General features: G+C 38.1%; 1 protein-coding gene across 1 annotated transcript in view; it reads left to right on the plus strand.

The window, feature by feature from the left end:
• Positions 1–26,095, plus strand: part of LOC113228349 (alpha-1,6-mannosyl-glycoprotein 2-beta-N-acetylglucosaminyltransferase-like) — a 65,062-nt gene that overhangs the window by 377 nt on the left and 38,590 nt on the right. The window contains exons 2-4 of the mRNA XM_026461614.1: positions 2,934–2,993; positions 8,568–8,666; positions 9,908–10,047. Of these exons, the coding sequence (XP_026317399.1) occupies positions 2,934–2,993; positions 8,568–8,666; positions 9,908–10,047 (299 nt within the window). The remainder of the gene's footprint in view (positions 1–2,933; positions 2,994–8,567; positions 8,667–9,907; positions 10,048–26,095) is intronic.

A 26,095-nucleotide genomic window follows, 5' to 3' on the forward strand; every position in this document is an offset into this window, starting at 1 on the left:
AGTTCCATTGCTTTTTAGTGATGTAGAATGCAGTAAAATTTAAACGTAAAATTTAAAAAATATATATGTGTAAAGGATCTGTCTTCTACTCGTCCAGCAGGCTTAGCATGAACCAGAAGACAAAAGCTATCTCTTCCAACGCGTCTTCTTATAAGCGTTAAGCGAATTATCGAGACTTCCACGTACACTAATGGCGAATCCGAATTCTATTTACTAGGCAACAACATTTTTAATTCCTCGGAATAATACAATTGTGCGATGCGCGTCCAGTCTCGCCCGCGCGCCCAGGACGCTCATTTAAGTTAAAACCTAAGAGCTAAATATATAGAGCGTATTTTGCCATGACAGTTAGGGTCGAAACACAACACTGCGAATCGGCGCTATGCGAATTCCATTGCCATGGTTTGGGTAACAATTCCTTAGACGATCATAAACCGCAGTAAACGTATTTTCTAAACTAGGTAGCGACATGGATCGTAAAAAGAGTGTTGCACTGCTGTTATTCATAAGAAAGTATAGGAAAAAACAAAGAAGATTGATATCGCAGGAAAGCGCGATGTGGAGCAATTCGTAAGGTCTTGCGATGCGTTGTGGGAGCTCGTAGATTTCTGCTCTTGTGATTCGGCCCATAGGTCGGTACCGCGACCGGGCTGCTGCGCGGCGTCAGCGCGATGAAATTCGTGTCGAATAAACACGCCTTTATGAAGTTCAAGTTGCCGGGCGTACAAATGAAGACAATTTCTCTCTAACCATAGCACGTCAGCCAAATTTTGTATACTTTTGACAGATCGCCGTAGCGAAATATCTCTACCTTTGGGGGCAGAAGACGAGCGATGATTTTTTTTAAATCTTTCTAATTAATGATTTAATGCTTATCATAAATATTTATGAAGTTTTCACTAAAAAAAAACTGGCACGAAGAGACAAGGAACGACGATACGCGAATTTTGCGAACCGTTTCATCTCCCAAAGGCCGAGTTCCTCATAAATTTCATGGTGTCCTGGGAATTAATAGGTTATTTGTGCCAGGAACTACATGAGTATCTAGCTCCCCAAACGTCCATATGTATATCTGTGAGGTTCCAAGTACGTGAAGGAAAGGAGGACACGCGTTTCGGTCACAAACTTTGTGAATATTTGAAAGAACAACAGACAAACAGTAAACGCGATATGGTTTGGTATTTTTCTGCTATTTCCTTTTTCATTGACATGTGCTTTCGACTCAATAAAAATATCAATACGATTTGCGTAACAAAGATAGCTATGTGACAAAATTAGGGTTACTTTTTATTTTCATTGATTTAATGCACGCCATAAACCCTAAAAAAAAGGGAGTTGGAGTTGTGCCTTTAAAAGCTATTACCGGTTTAGTATGACCGCTATAAAGATAAAAGAGAAAACTTGGTCTAGAGTCTAGAGAGAGAGGTCGGTAGAGTTTATAGTTTTTTTAAATTTATTTTTATAATATCAATTGACGGGACGAACGACGTGGGCCTGATGGAAACCTTCACGCCCGTCCATAATAGTTGCACTCAGAGCTTTAAATGGCAAAGATCTAAGGGGCACTGCCATTGCGCCGCAAGTTGACAAGTCCCAAGTGCCTGTAATTTCACCAGCACCCTTACCCTTCTAAACTGGAACCCAGTAATGCTCACATTGCTTGGCGGCAGAAATAGATAAGGTGGCAGTACTTCCCTGGGCGAACTCTTACACAAGGAGCTCTGCTGCCATTAAAGTGCTCGAGGTAGAGAAAGATATCTCTACGCGCTTAAGTATTGTCCATTTCCCCCTCTTGCTAAGCCTGCTGGTCTCCCTTTACTTTTTAATATTTTTGTATCTCAAAGTATTGTCTACACCTTTTGGTTTTTGAGCTTCAAACAAAATCAAGACAACGCTGTTTAATTTTTATTTCAAACCATTTAAAATTTTATAAGTTGCTGTATGTTTTATTGGTGCAGGCCGATCTAACTGTATTGCTTAATCACACTTTCTCCAGAACATTCATTGAGATTTAATCGGTACAGTATTGTTTTCTCTAGTCCAAGCTTTGGATTTTACAGAACTTGATGATTGTTAGTTCGTTATTGCAGTTAAAAGTTTACCTCTCAGCTTAGATATAAGTTAAATATTCGGTTAATGTAACCGAGTTTCGTTAAACTCTGAAGTTCGAGCTTTCCAAAAAAGCAGTACTGTTAATGAATGTAACATTAATTTTTTTAATAACGGTCCATGAACTAAATTTGTCATTTTTCTAAATAACTTCATCGGTATTTCATTTATTTTAACTAATTACTTTTTGACAAGTTTTTTTTTTTTTTAACAATGACTCATTCTAATTTCTCTGAACAGGATATTTTAAAAGGCTTTTTAAAATTCGGTTAAAGTTACTGAAGCAAATTACTTATATTGTTATAATTATTAATACGAAGATCGAACATTTATTTATTCAGGATTCGAACGTCTTCTAGCATACCGTGGCAGACGCTATACAACTAAGCCACGGAACGAACCAGCGGACCTCACGAATTTTTCAACAAACTAGTGGAGTAATTTCACAAAAATAATTGAATGTCAATTCAATACAAATTTAATCATAGTTAAGAGCGATATCTCTAGACAGGGATGGTAGCTGTAAAGTTACCTAACGGGGTGACGAAATACTTTCGCGGATTTCTCATAGATGGCGCTACGGCTAAAAATTCGTTAAAAACCAAATACAAAGATCCGACAAAAACAAGTACATAGAAAAATAATGAGGTCCGCTGGTTCGTTCCGTGGATCGAAGGATTTTTTTCTGAGTGTTCGATCTTTATACTAATAATTATAACAAACTAGTAGAGTAATTTCACAAAAAACAATGGAATGTCAATTCAATACAAATTTACTTATGTTGTTTTTTGTTTTTTTATATCCTGTCCTAATCTTTTTTTCAGTACTTATTGTAGATGATTCTTCATCGACCACTACTAACAATATGAATCTGCCATACAAAGGTTTTTTCTTTTTTTATATTTGTTTTTGTAACTAACCGTCTCTGATTTCGCTGCCACTGTTGTGTTCTTTTATGTGGTGAATATAAGTTATTAATATGCTTTCTCTTTATAATAAAAAATGAAAAGTTTTGTATAAAAAAAGTCATAATTTATGCAATTAAAATTTTTAATATTTATGAACGTACGCTTCACATATCTGGGTACTGTAACTGACTTCTACCATTTGTAAGCCGGCGCATTCCACCATTTGTAGCTGGCTTCTACCACTTGTATCCTTATGTACGCTTACGGAGCCTCCACCATTTGTAACTTAGAAGTACCTCTCGCTACGCATTAGAGCTACGTCCCAGTTACAGTGCTATATAATTACAGAAAAAATATGAAACTAAAATATAATATTTGGTTAAAAAGAAAAAAACTAAAACAAGTCATTCGCTCTCATTACCCCACAGTCCGGGAAATGGGAGCCGGTAGGAATCCCGTATGTCAAATGGGAGCCATTATATACAATCAGTCTGAAACAAAAAAAAATTAAGTAATACAATATTTAAGTTAAAAAGTAATGAAAATAAGCAAGAAATAATCAGTGAATATTGCCATGGGATAACGTGAGCCAAATAGCTCTCTTTACCCGCGTAACATCGAATTGAAAAAGGAATAAAACAGTAAAATCAAGTCTATATTTATTGTGATTTCAAGCGTAACCTCTAAAATTTGATAGATGTGGTGACATGGCTAGTGTAAATACAATGTAGTATCTATGCATTTTAATGCTTACCTGGGATGATGAAAATTGACAAAGTTTATAAGCGCTGAGCGAAAAACACACAACCATCTCACGCCGCGTTCTACGGGGGCGCCCACGGGACTCGAAACTTGTCGAACGTTAACGAAGACATAGGCATGCCGTTTGCACAAATACGAGCGTTGGGAAAGTCCAGTTTAACACCGCTCTCATTACCCGCGGGCTCCCAATACCCACCCATATATAGTTTGTTACTAACGTTTTCACTTACAATAGTGACGAACGAAAATGCTGACATTACTGCTTGGCGGCAGAAATAGGTACTACTAGGTACTACTAGGTCTCAGATAACGACTTCACGCATTAACTGCAGTCGATCTCGGCTACATGAAGTCGGTTTCGACTATATGCAGTTCGAGGTCTCGGCTGCATGAAGTTGATTACGAGTTCACGCATTAACAGCAAACATTATAGTCAATCTGTAGCAGCCTTTCTCTTAAAGTAAACAGTCTTACAATTTTAGAATTATTATAGTTACTATATTCATCGATCGATAGTAACAATTAAAGATAAAAAAAATTTTAACAATCATAAATAACAAAACCTAGTCGTCACCTCTATTATTTACAAAGCAATGCATCTTGTGGCAGGGTGACGTATTTAATTATACTGTTTAAGAGCCTGCAATAGTTGTAGGGCTGGTGATGCTAGATGGGGCCCGCTAACACGTCCTTTGTTTTGTTCTTTAAGTGCCACTATAAAAATATTTTTTGATCTTATAATATGATTTCATAGATTTCTCATAGATGGCGCTGCGGCTAAAAAGTCGTTGAAAACCAAATACAAAGATCCAACAACAAACAGAAAAATTCGTGTGGTCCGATGGTACGTTCCGTGGCTTACTTGGCATAGCGTCTGACACGGTTTGCTAAAAGACGTCGGTTCGAAATAAGTTGAATATCAATTCAATAGGAATATACTACTTATAATATGAGTTAATAATTTTTTTTGTAATCTATATCGATTATTTCATACCCGTAACATTTGGATAAATACCTACCCGAGTTGCTAGTGGCGCCATCTTGTGGATGCTTCTAATAACAACCTTAAATCAATAGCTAAAATTTAGCCACTTAGGTGCTGCCATGAGTTAATTTATTATTTTGCAAGTTATCTTATACACTTTGTTTAAAAATCTGTTTTTTTTTTCACAATGGTTACGTTGATTTCGAAGAAGACGATGCGGATGACTGGGATAATGGTGTGTGTTAACAAATGCTTTTTTCCTGTTGCTTTATGTGCTTTATGTTTTGTGTTTATTTTAAGTTGGTTAGTTTTTAGTGTTGTACAATGTATCTTGTGAATCCTTTGTTTTTAGATTTTCCTATCCAAACAGTAAAATAATGGTAAATAGTTATTTGTTTGGTCGTATACAGGGTGTAATCATTAAGTGTGCCCAGATGATTATTCCATAAATATAAGAGATATCAAAAAGCTTTAAACTGATATCGAAAGTATGTTACCTAATGAATAAATCGACATCAATAATTTTTACAAAATTTTGACACTAAACGCTCCCATACATTTAATATAACATTCGTAGAGAGGCTTTAGTTTTCGTACTGTAAGAGGTAAGTTAACAGATGACAAAACTGATACAAATATAGTAATAAAATTTTAGCTTTAGCTTTTAATTGAATAAAAATATATTGGCACAGTTAATTACATGGTCAAGTGTGAATAGTCCATAAATATTTCTAATTTTATTTTAAAAAAGTTATTGATGTCGATTTGTTCACTGGGTAACGCACTTTCGATACCAGTTTAAAGCTTTTTAATATCTCTTATGTTTGTGGAATAATCGCCTGAGCAAACTTAACGTTTACACCCTTTATATGCACACATCGGCACATTTAGGCGGTACACTAGTAAAATTTCGAAAATAATGCAGTTTTTTTTTTCTTTAATTTGTTTTAATTTGCTAAGGTTTGTCGAGTGGTTCAGGCTGATTTTATGAATAGAACTTTTGATTTAAACATTGAAACACTGTTACAATTTTCATATCTTCAGTACATTCTGCCATGTCAGAAAATCTAGAAAACAACATTTTGTTTATTTATTTTTTTATATAATACTAAGTGACGGGTGGAGGTAAGCAACACGGCTGTATCTAACAGTTGCAGTGCCACGCAGAGTTTTAAATCGCAAAGATCTGAGGGGCACTGCCACTGCGCCCGTCACCCTGAGACATAAGTTGACAAGTCCCGTGTGCCTGTAATTTCACCGGCACCGTGATGTTCACATTGTTGTTTGGCAGCAGAAATACTAGTACTTCCCTGGCTGAACCCTATTACAACCCTTTCACGAGATCTACTGCTACAAAATTGTATATTTGAAAGTTTATATCGAATTCTTAGGTTGTCGCGATTTTTTTTTCGGATTTAAATCGCCTATATTTGTTTTTTTCCAACCGAAATCATAGTTTCATTTCACAATTTGCTTAATTTAGTTTTCTTTTAATAAACGTTGCCTAAGGCTGTGCTAAAAGATGTTAATTGAGTTTCTGCTTCATGTATAATTCTTATTTAATTTGCGTCCCAAAAATGTGCCGGTGTGTGTATTTAGGAGTAATTTGTTGACGTTATCATAAAAATTCTATGTTAAGTAGTTCCAATTCCCAAACCATGGAGTAGCAGATTAATTTACTTCCATTTCTATTAACATGGAATTATTTAATAATCTGACAAACTGCACCAGCTGCACCTTGTCTCATTTTGACGTACTTCAGACAAATACCAAAATTGCTGGTTTAGGGTGCCTTGCAGTTAGTTTATAGACGCGATGCAGTGCTCCAGTCGCGTCACTACTAATTTTTAACCGACTTCAAAAAAGGAGGAGGTTCTCAATTCGACTGTATGTTCTTTTTTTTCTTTTTTTTTGTATGTATGTTACGCGATAACTGCGGTATTAGTGAACCGATTTTCATGATTCTTTTTTTGTTGGAAAGGGGGTACTTCCATAGTGGTCCCATTTCATTTTGAAGAAAATCATCCACCTCGAAGGGTGGCTGTTCAGGCATGAAGATTCATTTTTGTAAATGGCGCCTAACTTTAACTTAGGAGCAATTACTTTAATGGTTGATTTTGCTATTTCTCCAATTCAAGGCGTTTTTGTTTCAATATACTTTGTGTAGTGTCGTAGTGAGAACCTACTTTTATTATCTCCAGTATCAAGTCCTGTATAGTGGCGAACTAGGGGATATTTCAATAAAACTTAGCAAATAGACGTAATTCCACATACTGTTGACGTCGGTTTTTTTAGAACTCTGTACTGAGATTATCATACAGCATTTCGATACCTTCTATGAACATTATACGCTAACTTATTTTTTGAACCTGTTCGATTTTTGTTTTTAGTTTCTTTCTTTTACAAAATTAAGGGAGTATAATATTAGTAACAGAAGAATTTTAATAATATTTTGGAAGTATAGAGTGTCCGATGAAAGAGTGTTGCAGATGATGATAAGAAATTAGAGGTTTTGAGTACTGCCAAATAACGCAAGCTACGGTCATATAATGCGTAATAATAAATACGACCTACTCTGACTAATTATGCAAGAGAAGATGCAGGAAAAGCGACCACCTGGAAGAAGGTGTACTTCGTGGCTTAAGAATCTCCGGACATGGTTCAACCTGAGCACAAGATCCTTGTTCCGTGCAGCTGTGTCTAAAATACAGATAGGCCTAATCACAGCCGACCTCCGGTAGTAAATAAAGTTGGCTTAGTGTGCAAAGGAGATATCGATTTAGAAGCTCTGGTCGTGTGATGGTCGTGTCACGTGCAGTCATGATTATAAGCTTTTTATTTAAAAAAACCGATCTCAAATGTTTGATTAAACCGATCTCAACAGTTTTTATAGAAATCACTAATTTATTTGCTCGGTTTTATTGAAATGGGTTAACTCATCTCTTGGAGTAACTACCTCATCTCATCTCAAATAACTAACTCATCTCATCTCTCGGACTCATCCCCTAGTTTGCCACCCTTAGGGGTCGAATATTTTTTCTTTAAATTTAAATGGAACCAATACAGAGCTACCCCCTTTCCAACAAAAAAACTAATCATTAAAATCGGTTCACAGAAGCTGGCGTAACATGCAAAAAAAAATGCAGTACAATTGGGAAACTCCTTGTTTTTTAAAGTCGGTTAAAAATTACTGAAGCACTACAGAAGCGTCTATTACGAACGACCCTTAAGGTGGTTTTCCATCGAACGAGGAGAGACGAGAATTGAAATCTCGCTGGCCTATTTCCATAAAACATTGCCATTATTAGCTCGCGCGAGCTCACGCTGTCATTGTGGGTAGTGAAGATTCTGTGCTGTTCAGTTCATCTAGCGATAAATACGCGGCTGAGGAACATGTCCCGTAAATTATTAATATTAAATATGCTAACGGAAGAAGAATCAGACAAAACAGTCTTTTATAAATCTCAAATTATACGCACCCGCGATTGGTATTAATAGCCATCGCGAGCTCGCGCAAGAAATTGTGGTTCCGTTGCAGAGTATAATACTCTATGTAGGCAGCAATGCGGTTCAATATTACATCAACAAATATTTCAATATTCGCCTCGCCCATCCTCTTCGATATGGACTAGGAGAAAATTTAAATTTTGTCATACAAATTTCAATCCTCGTCTCAACTCATCGGTGTAAAAGCACATTTAGACTTGAAATGACACGTGATACCATACGCTAAAATGATACAAGTGTGGACTACACAAGAGGTATTTTAACATGATTTTTAATTATACTTTTAATCTTTGCAGAAGAGTTGATGTCCAGCAATGACACTTCGGCGCAAGTCCTGGCTTTAGTACCTCAGGAGCTACACAAGTACCTGACAGTCCATCCCAAAAATTCTACGGGTAATTTTTTTATTTTATGTTTTTTAACATTATGAGTCCAGACCTGACAGTCGCCTCAGTGACGTCAACGAAAGAAGCTTCCTCGGACGACGTACCATTCTCTTCCTGTAGGTCTGGCGCACACCATGCAACAATCGGCAAGTACCTTATGTTGTGGTTGTCTATGGTACCCGCTACAGAATAATAAGAAATATATACAGTAGAAGTGGTTAGTTAGCGTCAGACGCGTGTTAACTTATAGGTCTCGAAAGATCTGCAAATTCTATAAGATCCTAGAAAAATGCCTAATTGTACTGTCTTGGAGTGCAAAAATGATAGCCCTACCAAAAATGTTACCCGTGGTGGTATTTCATATCATCGGAAAGCCTAATTCCGTTTATCGTAATCAAAGTCAAAGTCAAAGTCAAAGATTATTTATTCCATAGGTAAAATAAATTTACACTTGAAAACGTCACATTTAAGCTACTGCTCGTTCACTACGCTGACCTCCCTGAGAAGAACGAGCAAGAGACTCTAGGGATTGCTCTTTTCAAATAAACTTAAATGCTATGGAATACACTTTGAATCAAATTTGTGTGGATTCTGGAGCCATGTCGTCTTTCCATACATCTTTATCTAACACGTAGTCTTCAACTTTGTAATATGATTTTTCGACCAAAATATTTTTAATGTAGTTTTTAAACTTAGGAAATGATAAACTTAATATATGCTCCGGAATCTTATTGTAAAAACGTATACAGTTCCCCATAAAAGATTTTTTTGTTGCAAGAAACGAAAGTAAAGCTTATATCCCTGCAACATGGTCGCTTCTTCGTCGTCGTTCAGCAATGAACCGTTAGATGGCAGCACATTCATTTAAATTTCAATATAATATCGAAACGTCGTAACTAGCCATAATAGGTATTGATGGTATTGAACTTCCAACGATATGCCAAAAGGATAATGTTTAAATTACATTAACAATCCAGAATTTCTTATTTCTTTTTAAATTTGAAACTACGACCAATCAATATCAAGATTTTGTAGTGTCTCAAATGAAGAATGTGTCAAGGCACTGGCTTAAGACTCTTCCATTGTTTTTTCCTTCCGTGGTACCCGCGATACAGGGTTTCCCTAGTGCAGGGCTATAAGTTATGAGTTTGTGCATTATATACTTACATTCTTATTATCCAATAGGTAATATAAGTTGTACATAGTAAACTGTCCTGAAACCCTGTTAATCCACAATTCTGATATTTCAGCAAATTCAACCGAGCATGTCACCCCCAACAACATCACGGAGATCGTCCGATTGATAGAGAAGTACAACGACGCACAGACCATATACAATGAAGACATTTTTGGACCTGTGCAAGAGGACACCATCATCATTGCTATCCAGGTAAGACTTGCTGCTAATAATAACAAAAATAGCAAACGGATTGTCGACTATAAATGTTTTTAGATCTGCATGCTTCTGGGTATGCTCTCACAGAACAATAAATACAAGTAGAAGTAGTTCGTGACCACAATATGGATTGTTGTACGGTATGATTATATCAAATGGAAATTCTATAAAATACAAGAAAAATGCCTTATTATGCTGTTTTGGAATGCACAAATGATTGTCGCACCAAAATTATTACCCGTTATAAGTGACACTGTCCCGATCCGCCTCAAACCGACCAGGAACTGCCTTCAGTATCCTTCTTTTCTTCAATAAAACTCTTTTGAATTTTAAATCTTCTGGTTTATTGGTTCAGGAAGTGGACTGTACATTTCCATAAAATTTAATTCTGTGCCTATCTGATTTATCGAATATTGAATGCGTCTGTACATGATTACAACTGAGACCCTGCCGTAGTCGTCTCAAAACTCGCATCAGCGGGTTTGAGGGGGCTGTTCGAGGCGTCGGCCTCGGAGCGGGTCCTGGGGTTGGGTATAACCCTTGGGTGTCACAGTAGGGTGAGCTGCTTCAGATGGGAGTCCTTCTTTCCCTTTCTCAACCATCTTCAGCAGCTGGTGTCTGGTCCTCGGGCCCAGAAGTACGTCCCTTGCAAGCAGTTTCTGGTCAGGGTGTTAGGCTCGGTGTGGTGCCAGTCCCTGTATATGGCTATACAGGGATTCTCCGCCGCGCCGGAACATGGTCTTGGCAAGGCGATCCACGAAGCTGTCGAGGCTCTCCATGCTCAAGTCCCGTAGGATGACGTCACATCTCACATATCGTGAGGCGTCTGTGATGCACCGCAAGGTCAGCGACTGTTGAGCTCTGAGTCGCTGCCTGTTGCGCTCTGCTACCAGCGCGTACCATGCTGGGGCTGCGTATGTTAGGCGGGATCTGATGTACGTCTTATACACTCCGAGTTTCACTCGTAGTGGGAATCGGGATTTGAGAATCGGTCGCAGGAGTGCGCGGCTGTTCTGCACGACGTTCTTGATGTGATGGGCCATAGATAGTCTTCTATCGATTGTCACGCCTAGGTATTTCACCTTGGGGGACCACTCTATAGGCTGGCCCATCAGTGTCAGCTTCGGTGGCATCTTCTTCGAGTTGCTCGAGACAATGACAATAATTTTCATTTATATTTATACCGATGCGGTGTCTCCCACACCGTACAGGCCCTATTAATTTGCCGCGTATACCGCTCGGCCAATCAGAGCTCATGAATTACTCATTGCTCGGACCGGCCAGACACATACGGCCGTCCATAACACGCGTGGTGGTATTTCATATCATCAATAAGTCTTATTTTAAAACATTTTCAGTTTTCTGTTTACGGAATTGATTTTTTATACTATAACAAACTTTCGTCTGCGTTTCTGCGCCTCCGTGGCCGAACGGTTACCATACCGGACTGCCACGCAGAGGTCCCCGGGTTCGATTCCCGGGCCGGGAGAAATATTTGTATGGCCTACATTTATTTCTCTCGTGAGTTTGGGTGTATTTGTGGTTGTCTATGTGTGTGTCCATGGCACCCGCGACACAGGGTTTCTCTCGTGCGGGGCTATGTTGAGTGTGTGCGTTGTTATTATTAAAGTTAATATTATCCCAATGCGTTTCGGTCGAGTTTTGTCTTTTGGAGAACTAGGTAAAGATCTCGAATTTTCCACGCTAGTAGCGAACAAAAGCATAGTGTAAAGAATGCTTCATGACTGTTTTGTTGATTTGAAATTTAATTGATCGAAATAAAGTTTATTGTGCAACGTGTGCGTTAAAGAAGACATCTGTTGTTGAGAAGATACTACTTTCTATTCATTCAGACGTTAATCGTTCGTCGTAGTCCGGCTACTGGCCGCAAGATGGCAGCACATTAGCAAAGGTATTGAATATCGAGTATATAAACAAAAATAGAGACATGCGTACCTGGCAACTCATTAGGTAAATGGGCGCCTTATATCACTTTTAAATATTAACTCTCGTTTGCGCTGAAATGACAAATTAGAAAACTGAAATAGTACAGCCCAAACGATTGACCTGTGTGTACGTCTCCGTATATTCCAAAAATATTCTGTATTTATTGTAATAAAGATAATATCTATAACACAAACTATAAACAATTGACGACACCCGTCAATTGTTTCGAATTCGGGCTGGCCAATCGGAGCGTAGTTGTCAACGACATAACGACCGGGTAAAGTTTAAATTATACTAACAGTCATTGACTTACAAATAAATGGACGACGGGTCTAATACAAAAACCACGAAAAAAATGTCCCAAGTCAACCTATTTAAACGTAGTGACATGTAAAGGAATATGAAAAAGCTAAAACGTTGAATTTAAATTGTAATGTTATCGCAGTACTGTCTAATTTTGCTTGCTTCGCTGTCAGTCGAACAAACGAAGACTAAAGCGTGAATGACGCTCTGTATACGATTTTAACGCCCTATAAGTTCGGACACTTTTTAGCGCGAACCCGACGTCCATATAATTGTAAGTCAATGCTAACAGTTCAGAATTTGTTACATCTTTTTAAATTTGAAACTACGACCAATCATTATCAAGATTTCATAGTGTTTATTATTTGTTAGTGTACGTTTTGGCGACAGCGGTTCTGGAGGCCTAAAGCACTTCCACATTCCATAAGAAATCGGGCTCATCGTCATTGCAAGGAATGCTCGCTCCTTTTTACGTTTTATTTAACCATACCATACCTGTGTCAACACCTCGCTGTACTCTTTTATTGAAGCACCTCACACAATAGCAAATCGGAATGATAGCTCCAATCATTAACAGTATTAGGATAATTGCTACCATGGACCACGAAATGATCCCAACATTGGTCATGATATGATTATTATTACCGACTTGTGCGGTGGCTTCCGGTTTTTGAGGTGTTTTAGAGTTACACATTTTTATTCGACTTCAAAAAAGGAGGTTCTCAATTCGACTGTATGTTCTTTTTCTTTTTTTTTTGTATGTATGTTACGCGATAACTCCGGTATGTGTGAACCGATTTTCATGATTCTTTTTTTGTTGGAAAGAGGGTACCTCCGTAGTGGTTCCATTTCATTTTGAAGAAAATCATCCACCTCTAAGGGTGGCTGATCACGCATGAACATTCATTTTTATAAATAGCGCCTAAATTTTACTTAAGGAACAATTATTTTAATGGTTGATTTTGCTATTTCTCCAATTCAAGGCGTTTTTCCTCTCAATATACTTTGAGTAGTGAGAACCGATTTTTATTATCTCCTGTGTCAAGTCTTTTATAGTGGCGAACTAGGGGATATTTCAATAAAACTTAGCAAATGGACGTAATTCCACGTACTGAGATTATTGGCACTAATATTTAGGTCCACGTCCGTGTGCTCTATATGTCCAATAACAAACATTTTAAGTCCGTGGTTGGTTTGTTCCGTGGACAGTTTGGCTAACTGTATCTGGGCACTAACTACATCCCAAAAATGGCAGGGTCGCCATGTATGGAGAGCGTACGGTGGAGACGAATGAGACAACTCGATGCTTGATTAATACTGAATATAATAAGTAATAACATAGATGTAAATACATGGTGCTTAACAATTTTATTACAATTCCAATTCTTATACTATAGTTTTTTTTTCTTCCGTGTATGCACTGCCAATATCTAGGTTTCCCGAAAACTAGTATTTACAGCTATTCAAGGCTAGAATGAAGGCTAGTTGCCATACCAGTCAGTGCTTTAAATTACAAAGATTTGGTGTATTACTACAGCGCCCGTCACTCTGAGACATAAGTGGATAAGTTCCTTGTACCTTCAACTTCAACTTTTGTATCTATGGCTCCGTCGTTTTGCGCGACGATTTAGCCATCGTCGGGGTTGACAGACATGTAGTGCGGTGGTGAGATAGATTGCCGGTTATTAAAATACTTAGGCGGTTATTATGCACATTGACGGTTATATATATATATATTTAATGACATTACAAAAATATAATTTGAAGGATTAATTGCTATTCAAAATCAGAACGTTATAATGCTCACATTACTGCTGTCAATATGTCAAACCGCCTTTGTAGAACACAAACGTCAAATAAGTACGCAAAGGAAATCAACCATACAGACACTGGCCCATTTCAAATGAAAACAAACGAAAGTTTTGTTTTAAATTCGCAATATTTACTCTACAAACACACAAATGTTAATACAATAGCAACGAATATTAACTTTTATATCATAGACCAATAAAAACAAGAGATTCATTTGCCATATTGAAAGTTGTAGCCAAAAAAGTAAGATAGAACCCTATGCTAATGCTAGATGGCGCTATAAACTATGCTCGTACACATGGCGATTTTAGCAGCGATGCAAACGTGATACAAACGTGACACAAACGCGATGCACGTTTTAAAGTAATTTTATTTATTTAATGTATTTATTAATTCCGCTTTTAAGTTTACAAGATTTTAGGGGCGGCCAGAAGTAACTCAAAGTACCTAAATATTCTAAAGGCTCACGCACATTATGGCGAGCCGCACTGCACCTCATCGTATAACAACATCGAGTATATAACCAGAAATAGAGACGAAATAAGTGCCATATATTTCTGGTAGCACATTAGCGATACAGCTCTTATAAATATCAACTCTCGTTTGCACTGAAATATAGACGGGCCAACAACTGACCTGTGTGTACGTCTCCGTATATTCCAAAGAAAATATTCTATATTTATTGTAATAAAGATAGTATCTCTAACAATGCCGTGCTGTTCTATTCGGTGGTGTGGGAAAAACAGCAAAACATCCAATTACAAAACAAACGGAATCACATTTCATCGGAAATTAAATATTAAATATGTAATTTTGCAATTTTCGTCCATTATAGCAAAGCTCAAGTTAACTGGTCGATTTGAAGTGATACAGTTGACGACACCCGTCAATTGTTTCGAACTCGGGCTAGCCAATCGGAGCGAAGTTGTCACAGTAATGATATAGCAGAATAGTTTTCAAACAAATTAAATGACATTTCGTCTCTATTTCTGGTTGTATACTCGATGTATCTTCGTAAATCACTTTACAATCGTACATTTAGTTATAAAATATATCTGTCTATCAATGGGTATATGAGTGCTGAGAAAGGGGCGGTTGGCACTGATTATATGACCTGGGACCTAGGGCGGCAAAGACTGCAAATGTGAATAAACCTACAATCTGCCGTCCAAAACGCGTCTAAGTCACAAATGGTCAATATCCGTTTTAAATAGCATAAGATAGCGCACAAAATTCTCTAACGGCCTATAGCTGAAATGTCATTAAACAATGCCAATATTCTACAACCAGAAGTTATATTTTTTTTATATTTCAAATAAACATTTTGTCACTTAAGCGCTTTTGTATCGATGCAGTCGCGCTTTTCATGCAAACTCGCCGTGTGTAACCACCCTTATAGCTATAGATAGCGCTTAATAAGAACGTACAATTTTCAGTATAGTGATTGCCGACGTCTTGGTTTTGTGGTCCATGATGTCAACATTATCGCTCCTAAACTATAATCGTAGACAATGTCTGAGCGCATGGAGCCTATGGCGCAGGCTGTCCCGGAAACTCAAGGAACTTGCGCTTGGGCATCTTGCGGCGAGCTAGGAGTAACGAAGGACCTGATAGATCTTTCAGGTTTACGGGGGGAGGGTCCAGTCTGTGAAAAAAGAAGTCTTTTTTTAGACTACTAGTAGTAATCAACTTTTTCAACAATGCGCTGTTACATATGGCACCGCTATGACAATAGTGTTATAACTCAAAATATGTGAATAACACTGCCGTTAGAATATTCTAAGAAGCAATTAAAATATATCTACTTAAGTCAAAATATATTTTGCAAGTAGGAAATTGTTTATACTACTAATTTCCTAGGACGACTCCTGTGACACTTCACAAACTCTACATAAGATAACCTTGTAACGACGTCCACTAATTTACGTATTTTATAAACTATTGTTATAAGTCTCGCTTTTAAATGAATAGATTTTGTTTACGCAAATACACTAAATTAAAGTAAAAGTAACACCAAATTAGTGAGCAATGAGCAGAGAAACATTTTTTTCCAAAAACGAATTTATCTTTACGACAACGTACAAAGGTTACTTCATTAGATTTTTGCTAGAGATGAGGTATATCTATAAAAAGTTTTTGATGATTTAATTAATAAATATATAGCGCGTACACGAGTTTGACCCATTAGGTAATTAGTGACGTGATATTAATGTTTTTAATCTACATTATGAGTCTCAGATTTGTTAAAACATCAATTGAAATGGCATTTCAAATTAGTTGAGCGTTTTATGCCTTCAAAGCAGTACAAGACACTTCATACATCTATACAACTTTTTCGAGAGCTAGGACGGGTCCATTATTTTGTTTCTCGCGATTAATATAATCGCGTAGACGCACTACAAATTTGACGTACTTGACTGTAGAGGACAATCTTTTTGGATCTTTTCAGCATGGCTAAACAACAACAGTCAAATTAAGTTGTGTATACACATTTATATATACGTGTCAAGGTCAACGTCAAAAGTATTCTTGAAAAATTTCATAGATTTTGGAACGTTATAATTGGTTGTATATGCAATTATTGTTGTTCACCTATCGCTGGCGATGGCTATTGCATCATTAAACAAAAACTGCATTTACATTTAAATTGTTTCTTCTCTGGTACCTACGCCAAGGAAATATCGGATCGGATATCAAAATTAAAATAAATATTCTTTAAACACAATTCGTGGGAATTATTTAAAAAATTTATGCAAGGCTGTTTAATCTCAATAACTCTCAAAATCTCATAATCAATTAAACAAAAAATCTATCGACTTTACCTCATCCCTATGACAAACGTCAAACGTCATTGCAAGTGTCACAGGGATAAATTTATAAAATTTGTAGTACAGCTGTCTGTAATAAACTTCAACATATACATAAATGTTAATAATCTTTCACCGGAAGGGAGCAATTCGTATTTCATCGATTCTGATAAAATACACTTTCTGAGTTAATACACTATCATATTGACAGTGCGATATATTTTTTTAAAACAAATATTTGATCCAAATGTCGTTAACTTGCACGGCACGTGCTACCAAAAGTTATAACGCAGCCAGAGAAATCGAGAAAGTATTGCTATCTCTTTCGCAAACGTGTTAAGAGCACGCCTGCCTGCCTAATTAGTGCGCTCCCTCGCGCACAAAGATAAAGTGAGATAGCCGAATTCGCCGTGATATCTAGCTATTGAGAGACGCCACGTTGTTAGGTATGTAAACAAGAAGAACTCGATGTTTTGCGCTAATTATGCTACAGGGAAATCCTTAGTTCTAGGTCAGGCGATTGTCTCTTGTAAAATGTACTAGAATCTGAACCAAAATCCGGAAATCGAATATTGTTTATGGCGACACTTATTATAATACGAAGCAATGATACAGGAATTATTGTGTTCTGATGCAAGTGACGCGAGTTTTTAAGTTTTATCGGTGAGAAAAGTCTTCTATTTTCTTGCATACGCATGGATTTTTGCAATCTACGATACCTGGATTTTTTTGGTTTAGTTAGCTTCAATTTCTGGGCTGCCTTCAGTTTCATGGCTTCTGCCAACGCAATCTCCGCAGGGGTCTGTGCACCTGGACGACGTTCCATCCAAATGTACTGTAAGTCCTCGGGGATGTCCTTTTGGAGTCGGAATTTACGGGGAACCTAGGAACAAAATCGAAATGTGCAAAATGTTCTGAATTAAAAATGAACTTATTACGTCTTTCTTTAAAGTGACCGATATAGCTCACAAAAGCACTAAGCTGAAGTGGTAGTAGGCTGGACATCCCTGCAGATACTAAGTGACGGGACGAACAGATACGCCTGGTGTTAAGCGACACGCCTGTCTATAGCAGATGCAGTCTTTAAATAGCAAAGATTTGAGGGACATTATACCTGTCACTCTGAGACATAAGTTGACAAGTGCCTGTAGTATCACGAACACCCTTAGGGCGCACTTATACGACACGAATTTTATCGCGTTCGCGGAGACCGCGTGTTTCTAAGTGTCTAAGTGTCAAAATACGCTCTATATATTAAGCTTTTACGTTTTAATTAAACGAGCATCATGGGCACGCGGGCGAGTCTGGCCTGTTTTGGGTCTACGTCCGTATTCCGAGGAATTTAAATGTTGTTGCCTAGTAAATAGATTTCAGATTCGCCATTACTGTACGTGAAAACGTGGTAACTGGGCGCTAATTCTTCCAAACCGGAACGCAGTAATGCTCACATTACTGGCGACAGAAATAGGTAAGACTTGTTCTAGAGTGGCGACCACGACAAGGCAAACGCAGCAGTGTAGGAGTCCCTACGGCAAGATCGACCAACAACCTAAAAAGGCACGCGAAGCCGGTGAACCATATACCGACCCACAATCGGATCGGAGTGTGAAGTCAATAATTACTTATTTTCATTTGAGCCACTATTTCTGAACGGCAAATGTCTTAGGTAAACAAAGTCAGTACCTCCTGCATAGGAGGCATGCGTTCTACCAATGAAGGCTTTAAAATTAAATAATCTTACATCTGATGTTCATTCCCCTGAAAAGAACGAGCAAGACAACGAATACCTGAGGTAGCATGTATCTTTCTAAGATATGTACATTATGAAATCTGCACGTCGATAATCGTTCAGAACCTGCGGATACGTGTGAAGTGCCCAGCCCTTCAATAGCAGTAGAGCTCCTTGTGAAAGAGTTTGTCGAGGAAAGTACTGCCACTTTACTTATTTCCGACGCCAAGCAGTAATCTGAGCATTGCGGCGTTCCAGTTTTGAAGGGTAAGGAAGGGTGCTGGTGAAGTTACAGGCACAAAAGACTTGTCAACTTACGCCTCAGGGTGACGAGCACAGTAGCAGTGCTCCTCAGATTTTTGCGATTTAAAGCTCTGAGTGGTACTGCAACTGTTATGGACAGGCGTGTCGCTTACCGCCAGGCGCACGACTAGTTCGTCCCGTCACTTGGTAACATATAACAAAGACCGCGTTGAGCCAGCATAAAACAGCTCTCCTTCGAAAAGATTTGTAAGAACGATGATAAATATACTATAGAGACCGAGATGTGACCTTACCGTATCATCATAACAGCCGAAGGACGTCCACTGCTGAACATAGGCCTACCCTAATGAATGCCACAACGACCTGTTCGACGATCTGTTCTGCGAGCAATGTGCCCTGCTCAATGCCATTTAAGGTTTGCAATTCGTTGGACTATGTTGGTTACTCTGGTTCCTTTGCGGATATCCTCATTATTGATTCTATCTCGCAGTGAAACTCCGAGCTTAGCTCTTTGCCTTTGCCCTTTGTGTGACCTTGAGCCGTATAATGCCCATAGTGTACGACCACGTCTCAATGCCGTAAGTCATCACTGGCAACACACACTTGTCGAAGACTTTTGTCTTGGGATACTCGGGTATTTTGGACAAAAAGATTTGCCGTAACTTTGTAAGAAGAATATATACCGTAACCTTACCATATATTCCCTGCATTTTTCTTTCTTTCTCCGTTTATAAATCGGGATGGGCTCATGAAATTTAAGTCCTGGGATCTTGCCGAACTTCACTTTGGGAAACTCGGATTCTTGATACCTGGAATAAGATAAGTAATGGATCGTCTATTCAGCGCGTTAATGTCTACACGTCACCCGGAGCGAAGAGTTATCACATTACTAGTTTAGTTGTACTTATAGGGCCCTAAGGTGGTTTTTCATCGGCGAGGCAAGGAGAGACGAGGCGAGACGAGAATAGCAATTTATATGGCTAAATATAGATAAATAAATATAATACGTTTATTGATTTTTCACAAGCACACAAAACAATAGGAAACAATAAGTAACGACAAAAAAAGAAGATAAAAAACAAACCGAAACAAACAAAATAACAAAAAGAAAGGAAATCAAATAAATATACGTAATAAACAACATATCTGCTATTAATTAAAAGCAAGTTGTGAGTGCTGCAGCAAGCCTAACAGGCCATAGCTCAGTGCGGGTGTTGCATTTTCAGCTATCGCCTAGAGGGTAACGCAGTGCGGTGCATCAACAGCAAAAAGCAATATGTATGCCGTGCAGGGAGTTTTACTGTAGTTGTGTGTCTGTGTTAACTATAAATTTACGAATTAGTGTTACAGAAGCCCTCTCTATACAATGCTGCAAATTATACAGCTTTTGCCTCTCAAAAATAAGTTCCCTCAAATGCTTTTTGAAGTTGAACTTCGACTTGAGAAGCCTAAGTGAAGGTGGAATATTGTCTCAACACCTTGTAGCCGGATAACGAAAGCTTCCTGTAAAAGCTATAGTATGATGAATTTGACCCGCCAACATTGACCGCACGGGTATACACATTTCAATGGTCTCCTCGCGCATATTCGGTAGAAAAGGTCTGGCTTGACGGAGATGGGCGAGGCGAGAATCGAAATGTTTGTTTATGTAATATGGAACTGTATTGCTGTCTGTACTCTAGGAAACACGATTTCTCGCGCGAGCTCGCGACGGCCATTAATGTGAATCGCGAGATTGTGAGGTACGTACTTAAATAAACAGATAAATAAGTACGTACGATTTGAGATTTAAAAAACGATGGTTTTGTCTGATTCTTCTTCCGTTAACATATTTAATACTAATAATTTACGGGACTTGTTCTTCGAGCAGCAGCAACTGCAGGGATAAAAAGGCTGCATTGGCAGAATCATAATATGATTAATTGACAATTCATATAATGAATTCTCAAACAAAACAAAAAACACAATTCATTATTCAATCAAGTGTTCTATGTAGGTCTCCATAAAACATTTTTTTTGTTTTATTTGAAAATCCATAATATGAATTGTCGATTAATCATGTTATGATACTGCCAATGCCAATCGTCACTATCCGCAATCACAGCGCGAGCTCGCGTTTTTAGTGGAAATAGGCTGGCTAGATTTTAATTCTCGTTTCTTCACGCCTCGTCGGTGGAAAACTAGTTACTGACCGATTGTGCGATTTTTTTGTTATAAGAAACAAAAGTAAACTTTATATTGCTGCAATACCGTTGCCTTTTTTTGGAGACCGTTAATCGTTCGTCGTCTCATAGTATTTCAGCTATTGCAGCTAGATGGCAGCACATTATATTGAATTTCAATATAAAAACAAAACGTCGTAACTTGTATTTACTAGGTATTGGACTTTCAGCAGTAAGCCAACTGGGTAAAGATTAAATTATATTAATAGTCGAGAATTTGTTACATCTTTTTAAATTTGAAACTACATCCAATCTTTATCAAGATTTCTTAGGGCACGTTTATTCGATACGAATTTCATAGAGCTCACACCGCGCGGAGCCCGCGTTGTCGCCGCGCAGCGACCGCGTGCATCTAACTGTCATGGCAAAATACACTCTATTTATATCGAGTTCTTAGGTTTTCGCGATTGTTACACATAGGAAATGAAACTATTTTTCCGGATTTAAATCGCGTATATTTGTTTTTTCAAACAAACCGACGTTTCGGGCCCAGGATCTGCCCAGGATGCTGCGAGAGGCCATTGAAATTAAAAAACATCCTAATTTCAACAGGGAAGATGGTTTCTCCGTACCACCAGTTTGGGATCCAGTATTTCCTCTCATGAAAAATTCCAAACAGACATAAGACTGCAGTACTAATTAATATGTTTTAGTTTATTCTAATTTCTATTAATAATTAATAATAAATTAAACTTAATAAAAATTCATTCAATAAAATAATTTGTAAAACTTAATGTAGCGTAAATTGGAATGTTTTCTTTGTAAAATTAAAAATAAGGTATTTAATTGATAACTATTGTAACTATAGTGAAAAAATATGGCAGTTTGCACTAATATTAGACATAACTGGTTGAAGACTGTACCATCTCAGTCAACCGTGACCATGGGACCTGTAAAGGGCCCGAAACGTCGGTTTGTTTGAAAAAACAAATATACGCGATTTAAATCCGGAAAAATAGTTTCATTTCCTATACACTCTATTTATTTAGCTTTTTCGTTTGACGCTGGCTTGTCTTTGGTCTACGCGGCTTCCGCGCGGCGACCGTCTGGTTGCATTATACCAAGGAATTTAAACGTTGTTGCCTAGTAAATGAATTCAAATTCGCCATTAATGTACGTGAAAGCATGGTAAGTGGGCGGCCGCGCGAAAACTTCCGCGTCGTGTGACTGGGCGCTTAGTGTTTGAAATTATAAATCTGCAAAGTTTGGACACAGCGGTTCTGATAGTAATCGAGTCTTAAGGAAATTCAATTTTTTTTTCTTATACAAACAAGCCGCGTTGCTACGTTTCTATGGATTTAAACATTGTCTTATCAAAGTCTCTATTTTAAATGAGTTAGATTCAAGACTTACCACACCAACTCCCAATGATCTCTATATACAGGAGCTGGTTTTAATATCTTCAGCCAACGAAGGATATCGGATCTGGAAATTTTATTTATTTCAATGAATGAATGATATTTGATTCCTTTATTGCCCATTTAAATTCACAACGATGACAACGAACGAGTAATAGAAGTATTTCTGACAAAGCGGTTGCACCGTAGTACAACAAACGGTCTTTTCGTAGTAGTACAGTACCAGGCTGACTTTCCCGATGTGAAATATTTACAATATTGCATATGTATCGTGAAAGTCCGCTATAACTTATTGCATTAATAACTGATCTATTTAAGATAACATAATATGAAACTTCATTGGTCAATATTTAACGTCAAAGTTTATTTCGTTGTCATAAATACGTCAGTGAAACACGACAACATATGGATGCGACAGAACCGTCCGATATAGTCGTGGATTCCGGGTTTTCCCGATGTGCAATACACCAGCAGGGCCAAAAAGGCCGCATTGGCAGAATCATGATGTGATTAATTCACAATTCATATTATGAATTTTCAAACAAAACAAAAATCGCAATTCATCTACACTCGCGAGCAAAAAAATGGAATCACCCCCTTGCGCTGTACAAATACAACGATTGCCAATGATACAATATTTTCAGTTGAATGTTTATGATCTCGTTTGAAAGCCTATACTTTTATCTTTAAATTGAGGGTAAACAGAAAAAAATCGGCGCCCTAGTTTTGTGCTATCGGTCATAATTTCGAACAAAACAAAGTGTTAGCTTGTTAAGTAAGGTACGAATTGGGAATATTGTCATCCGATACAAACATCCAGTGTCAGAATTTCTTTATCAGGGCATTGTTCAAAGTTGGTTGGTGGTAATCTTGAATTAATTAACCTAAAGTGCTGGAAAAAATGGACACCACGCCTGTAGAAGCTGCTCAAATTGTTACATTGCTACGACAAGGGATGAGTCAACGTGCTGTGGCTCGTCACCTTCGTTTAAGCCAGTCCTGTGTGTCAAAAATCTACAGAAGGTTCAGGGAAACTGGAGAGTTCGTGCGAAGACCAGGATCTGGGCGGCGCCGGTGTACTTCTGAAAGAGATGACAGATTTTCGTAACGACTTCTCTCCGAAACCGTCATCTGACTGGTGTAGACGTCCAACAGGAGCTAAGACAGGTACGAGGGACAGCCGCCAGTGAATGGACAGTTAGGAGAAGACTCAAAGAAGCTAACCTTACCCCGAAACGTCCTGCTACAGGACCGAAATTAACTCCAAGGCACCGACAAGCACGATTACGATTTGCTCAGGCGCACTACGATTGGGAAGTCGAGCAATGGAGAAGAGTTATGTTCTCGGATGAGTGTAGGATGTGCCTGCACGGAAGTGATCGTAGAGGGAGAGTATACAGACGACCTGGTGAACGATTTGCTCAGTGCTGCTTTGCCGAAACCGTGGCTTATGGGGGTGGTTCGTGTATGATGTGGGCAGGCATTTCTATGGAAGGAAAAACTGAGCTGGTTTTTGTGCCTAGTGGTGGTCGGGGAGGAGGCCTAACCGCGGATCGATATGTATCAGATATTCTGCTAGAGCACGTCATTCCTTATGCTGGGTTTATTGGCGAAAATTTCATGTTGATGCATGATAACGCTCGGTGCCACACTGCACGAGAAACGGTTGAGTTCCTAAGGGAAGTCGGTATCGCGACGATGGACTGGCCAGCTCTAAGCCCGGACTTGAACCCTATAGAGCATTTATGGGATGAGCTCAAACGAAGGGTTCGAGCACGAAATCCAGCTCCTGAAACAATCAATGAGCTGAAAATGGCGCTGGTAGAGGAATGGGAGGAAATACCGCAAGAAACAGTCAAAAAACTCATCAGGTCCATGAGAAACCGTTTACAAGCAGTAATAAGGGCTAGAGGAGGAAATACAAAATACTGAAACAATAACTTATGCCTGATTTTCTTTGCTGTCTTAAATAAAGATGATTAGCTCCTGAAATACGGAAATGAATTTTTTGTTTCTACCCTTAATTTAAAGCTAAAAGTATAGGCTTTCAAACGAGACCATAAACATTTAACTGTAAATATTGTATCATTGGCCATCGTTGTATTTGTATAGCGCAAGGGGGTGATTCCATTTTTTTGCTCGCGAGTGTATTTGTCAGTGTTCTATGCAGGTCTCCATAAAATTCTGTTTTGTTTGAAAATTTATTATATGAATTGTCAATTAATCATGATTCTGCCAATGTGGCCATTTTAGCCTTGTTGATACTATAATTTCATTCATGTAAGTAGTCTTAGGCTGCTACAAACAAACTTAATGTGCGAAGTGAAAGTTACTCGACTGCATGCAGTTGACCGCGACTGCATGCGTGATTTGCAGATATGCAGCCCATCTGTTAGCCTTAATCTAGCAAAGAATTAACTCTAGCAAAATATCTACTTTTAAATTTAGAGTAGTCTTGTTTCTTCGTTAAGGAAGAACGAGATATCTTGTCAGTCTCTTCTTGGTGTTTAAAATAAATAAAACAATGTTGGATAGCATCAATTCTCCCTTTTTTTAATCATAACGTAAATAGAAGTGTTATCGCCACATTGTTTAGTTTGGAGCAGTTTGTGCTTTCCTGCAACTGTTACCAGATCTGTCCACGGTTCGTCTTCGGATAATCTTTGCTACGTGCAATGAACCCCACCCACTGCCACGAAGTTTTGCAACTCTCTGGCCTTTGTATACTAAAGTCAATGAAAATTGATTAATAAATAAATATAAAATTGAAACACAATAATAAATATAAACCTCGATATTCCTGTAGCTTAAGTTCTCTATTCCTTCTCACCGTACTGGTTTCTGTCTTATTCTTCCATCTATCACAATCCGTCTTTGGAACACGATCCCGCTCCGATTAAGACAACCGCAGACCAAATTATATTTCAAGTATCTTTTTGACAACCTTCAAGATCTAACCTCTGCTAATTAAGTATCTATTTTAATAGCTAGAGAGCTCCTGTGTAAAAGAATGCGTTCAGGGAAGTACGTCCACCGTTTCGGTCTTGAAGGGTAAGGGTGCTGGTGAAATTACAGGCACATGGGTCTTGTCAATTTATGTCTCAGGGTGACGGGCCAGTGGCAGTGCTTCTTAGATCTTTGCGATTTAAAGCTTTTTGGGTGTCTCTGCAATTGGGATGGACAGGCGTGTCGCTTACCACCAGGCGCACGACTTGTTAGTACCGTCATTTTGATATCATAAAAAAAGTATGTTTATATTATTATCGTATAAATTGACTATCAAATTTTGGATTATAGCAGCTTGTTATTTTTGGTTTAAGTGTTGATACACTGGTGATCCAAACTATAGTTTTTTATCTGTTTTGCTCAATGGTTGACTGGTGAAGAATACCTTAGGGGATTAAGTCCACCATTTGTACGTTGTTGCATTGTGCAAAAAACTTTAATAATAACATTAAATAAACCATTCATTTGGCATCCAAGGCCCACTTGTTAGTAAATGGAGACTTTTTTTAACTTATGACTATTGTTAGTAAACACAGAGACCCCTATATTACCCCATGACCTCACCAGAACTTGGACGAAATAACGAAGCATCGG

This window comes from Hyposmocoma kahamanoa, unplaced genomic scaffold, assembly GCF_003589595.1.
Source record: "Hyposmocoma kahamanoa isolate Upper Pololo Valley unplaced genomic scaffold, ASM358959v1 227, whole genome shotgun sequence".
NCBI classification, from domain to species: domain Eukaryota; kingdom Metazoa; phylum Arthropoda; class Insecta; order Lepidoptera; family Cosmopterigidae; genus Hyposmocoma; species Hyposmocoma kahamanoa.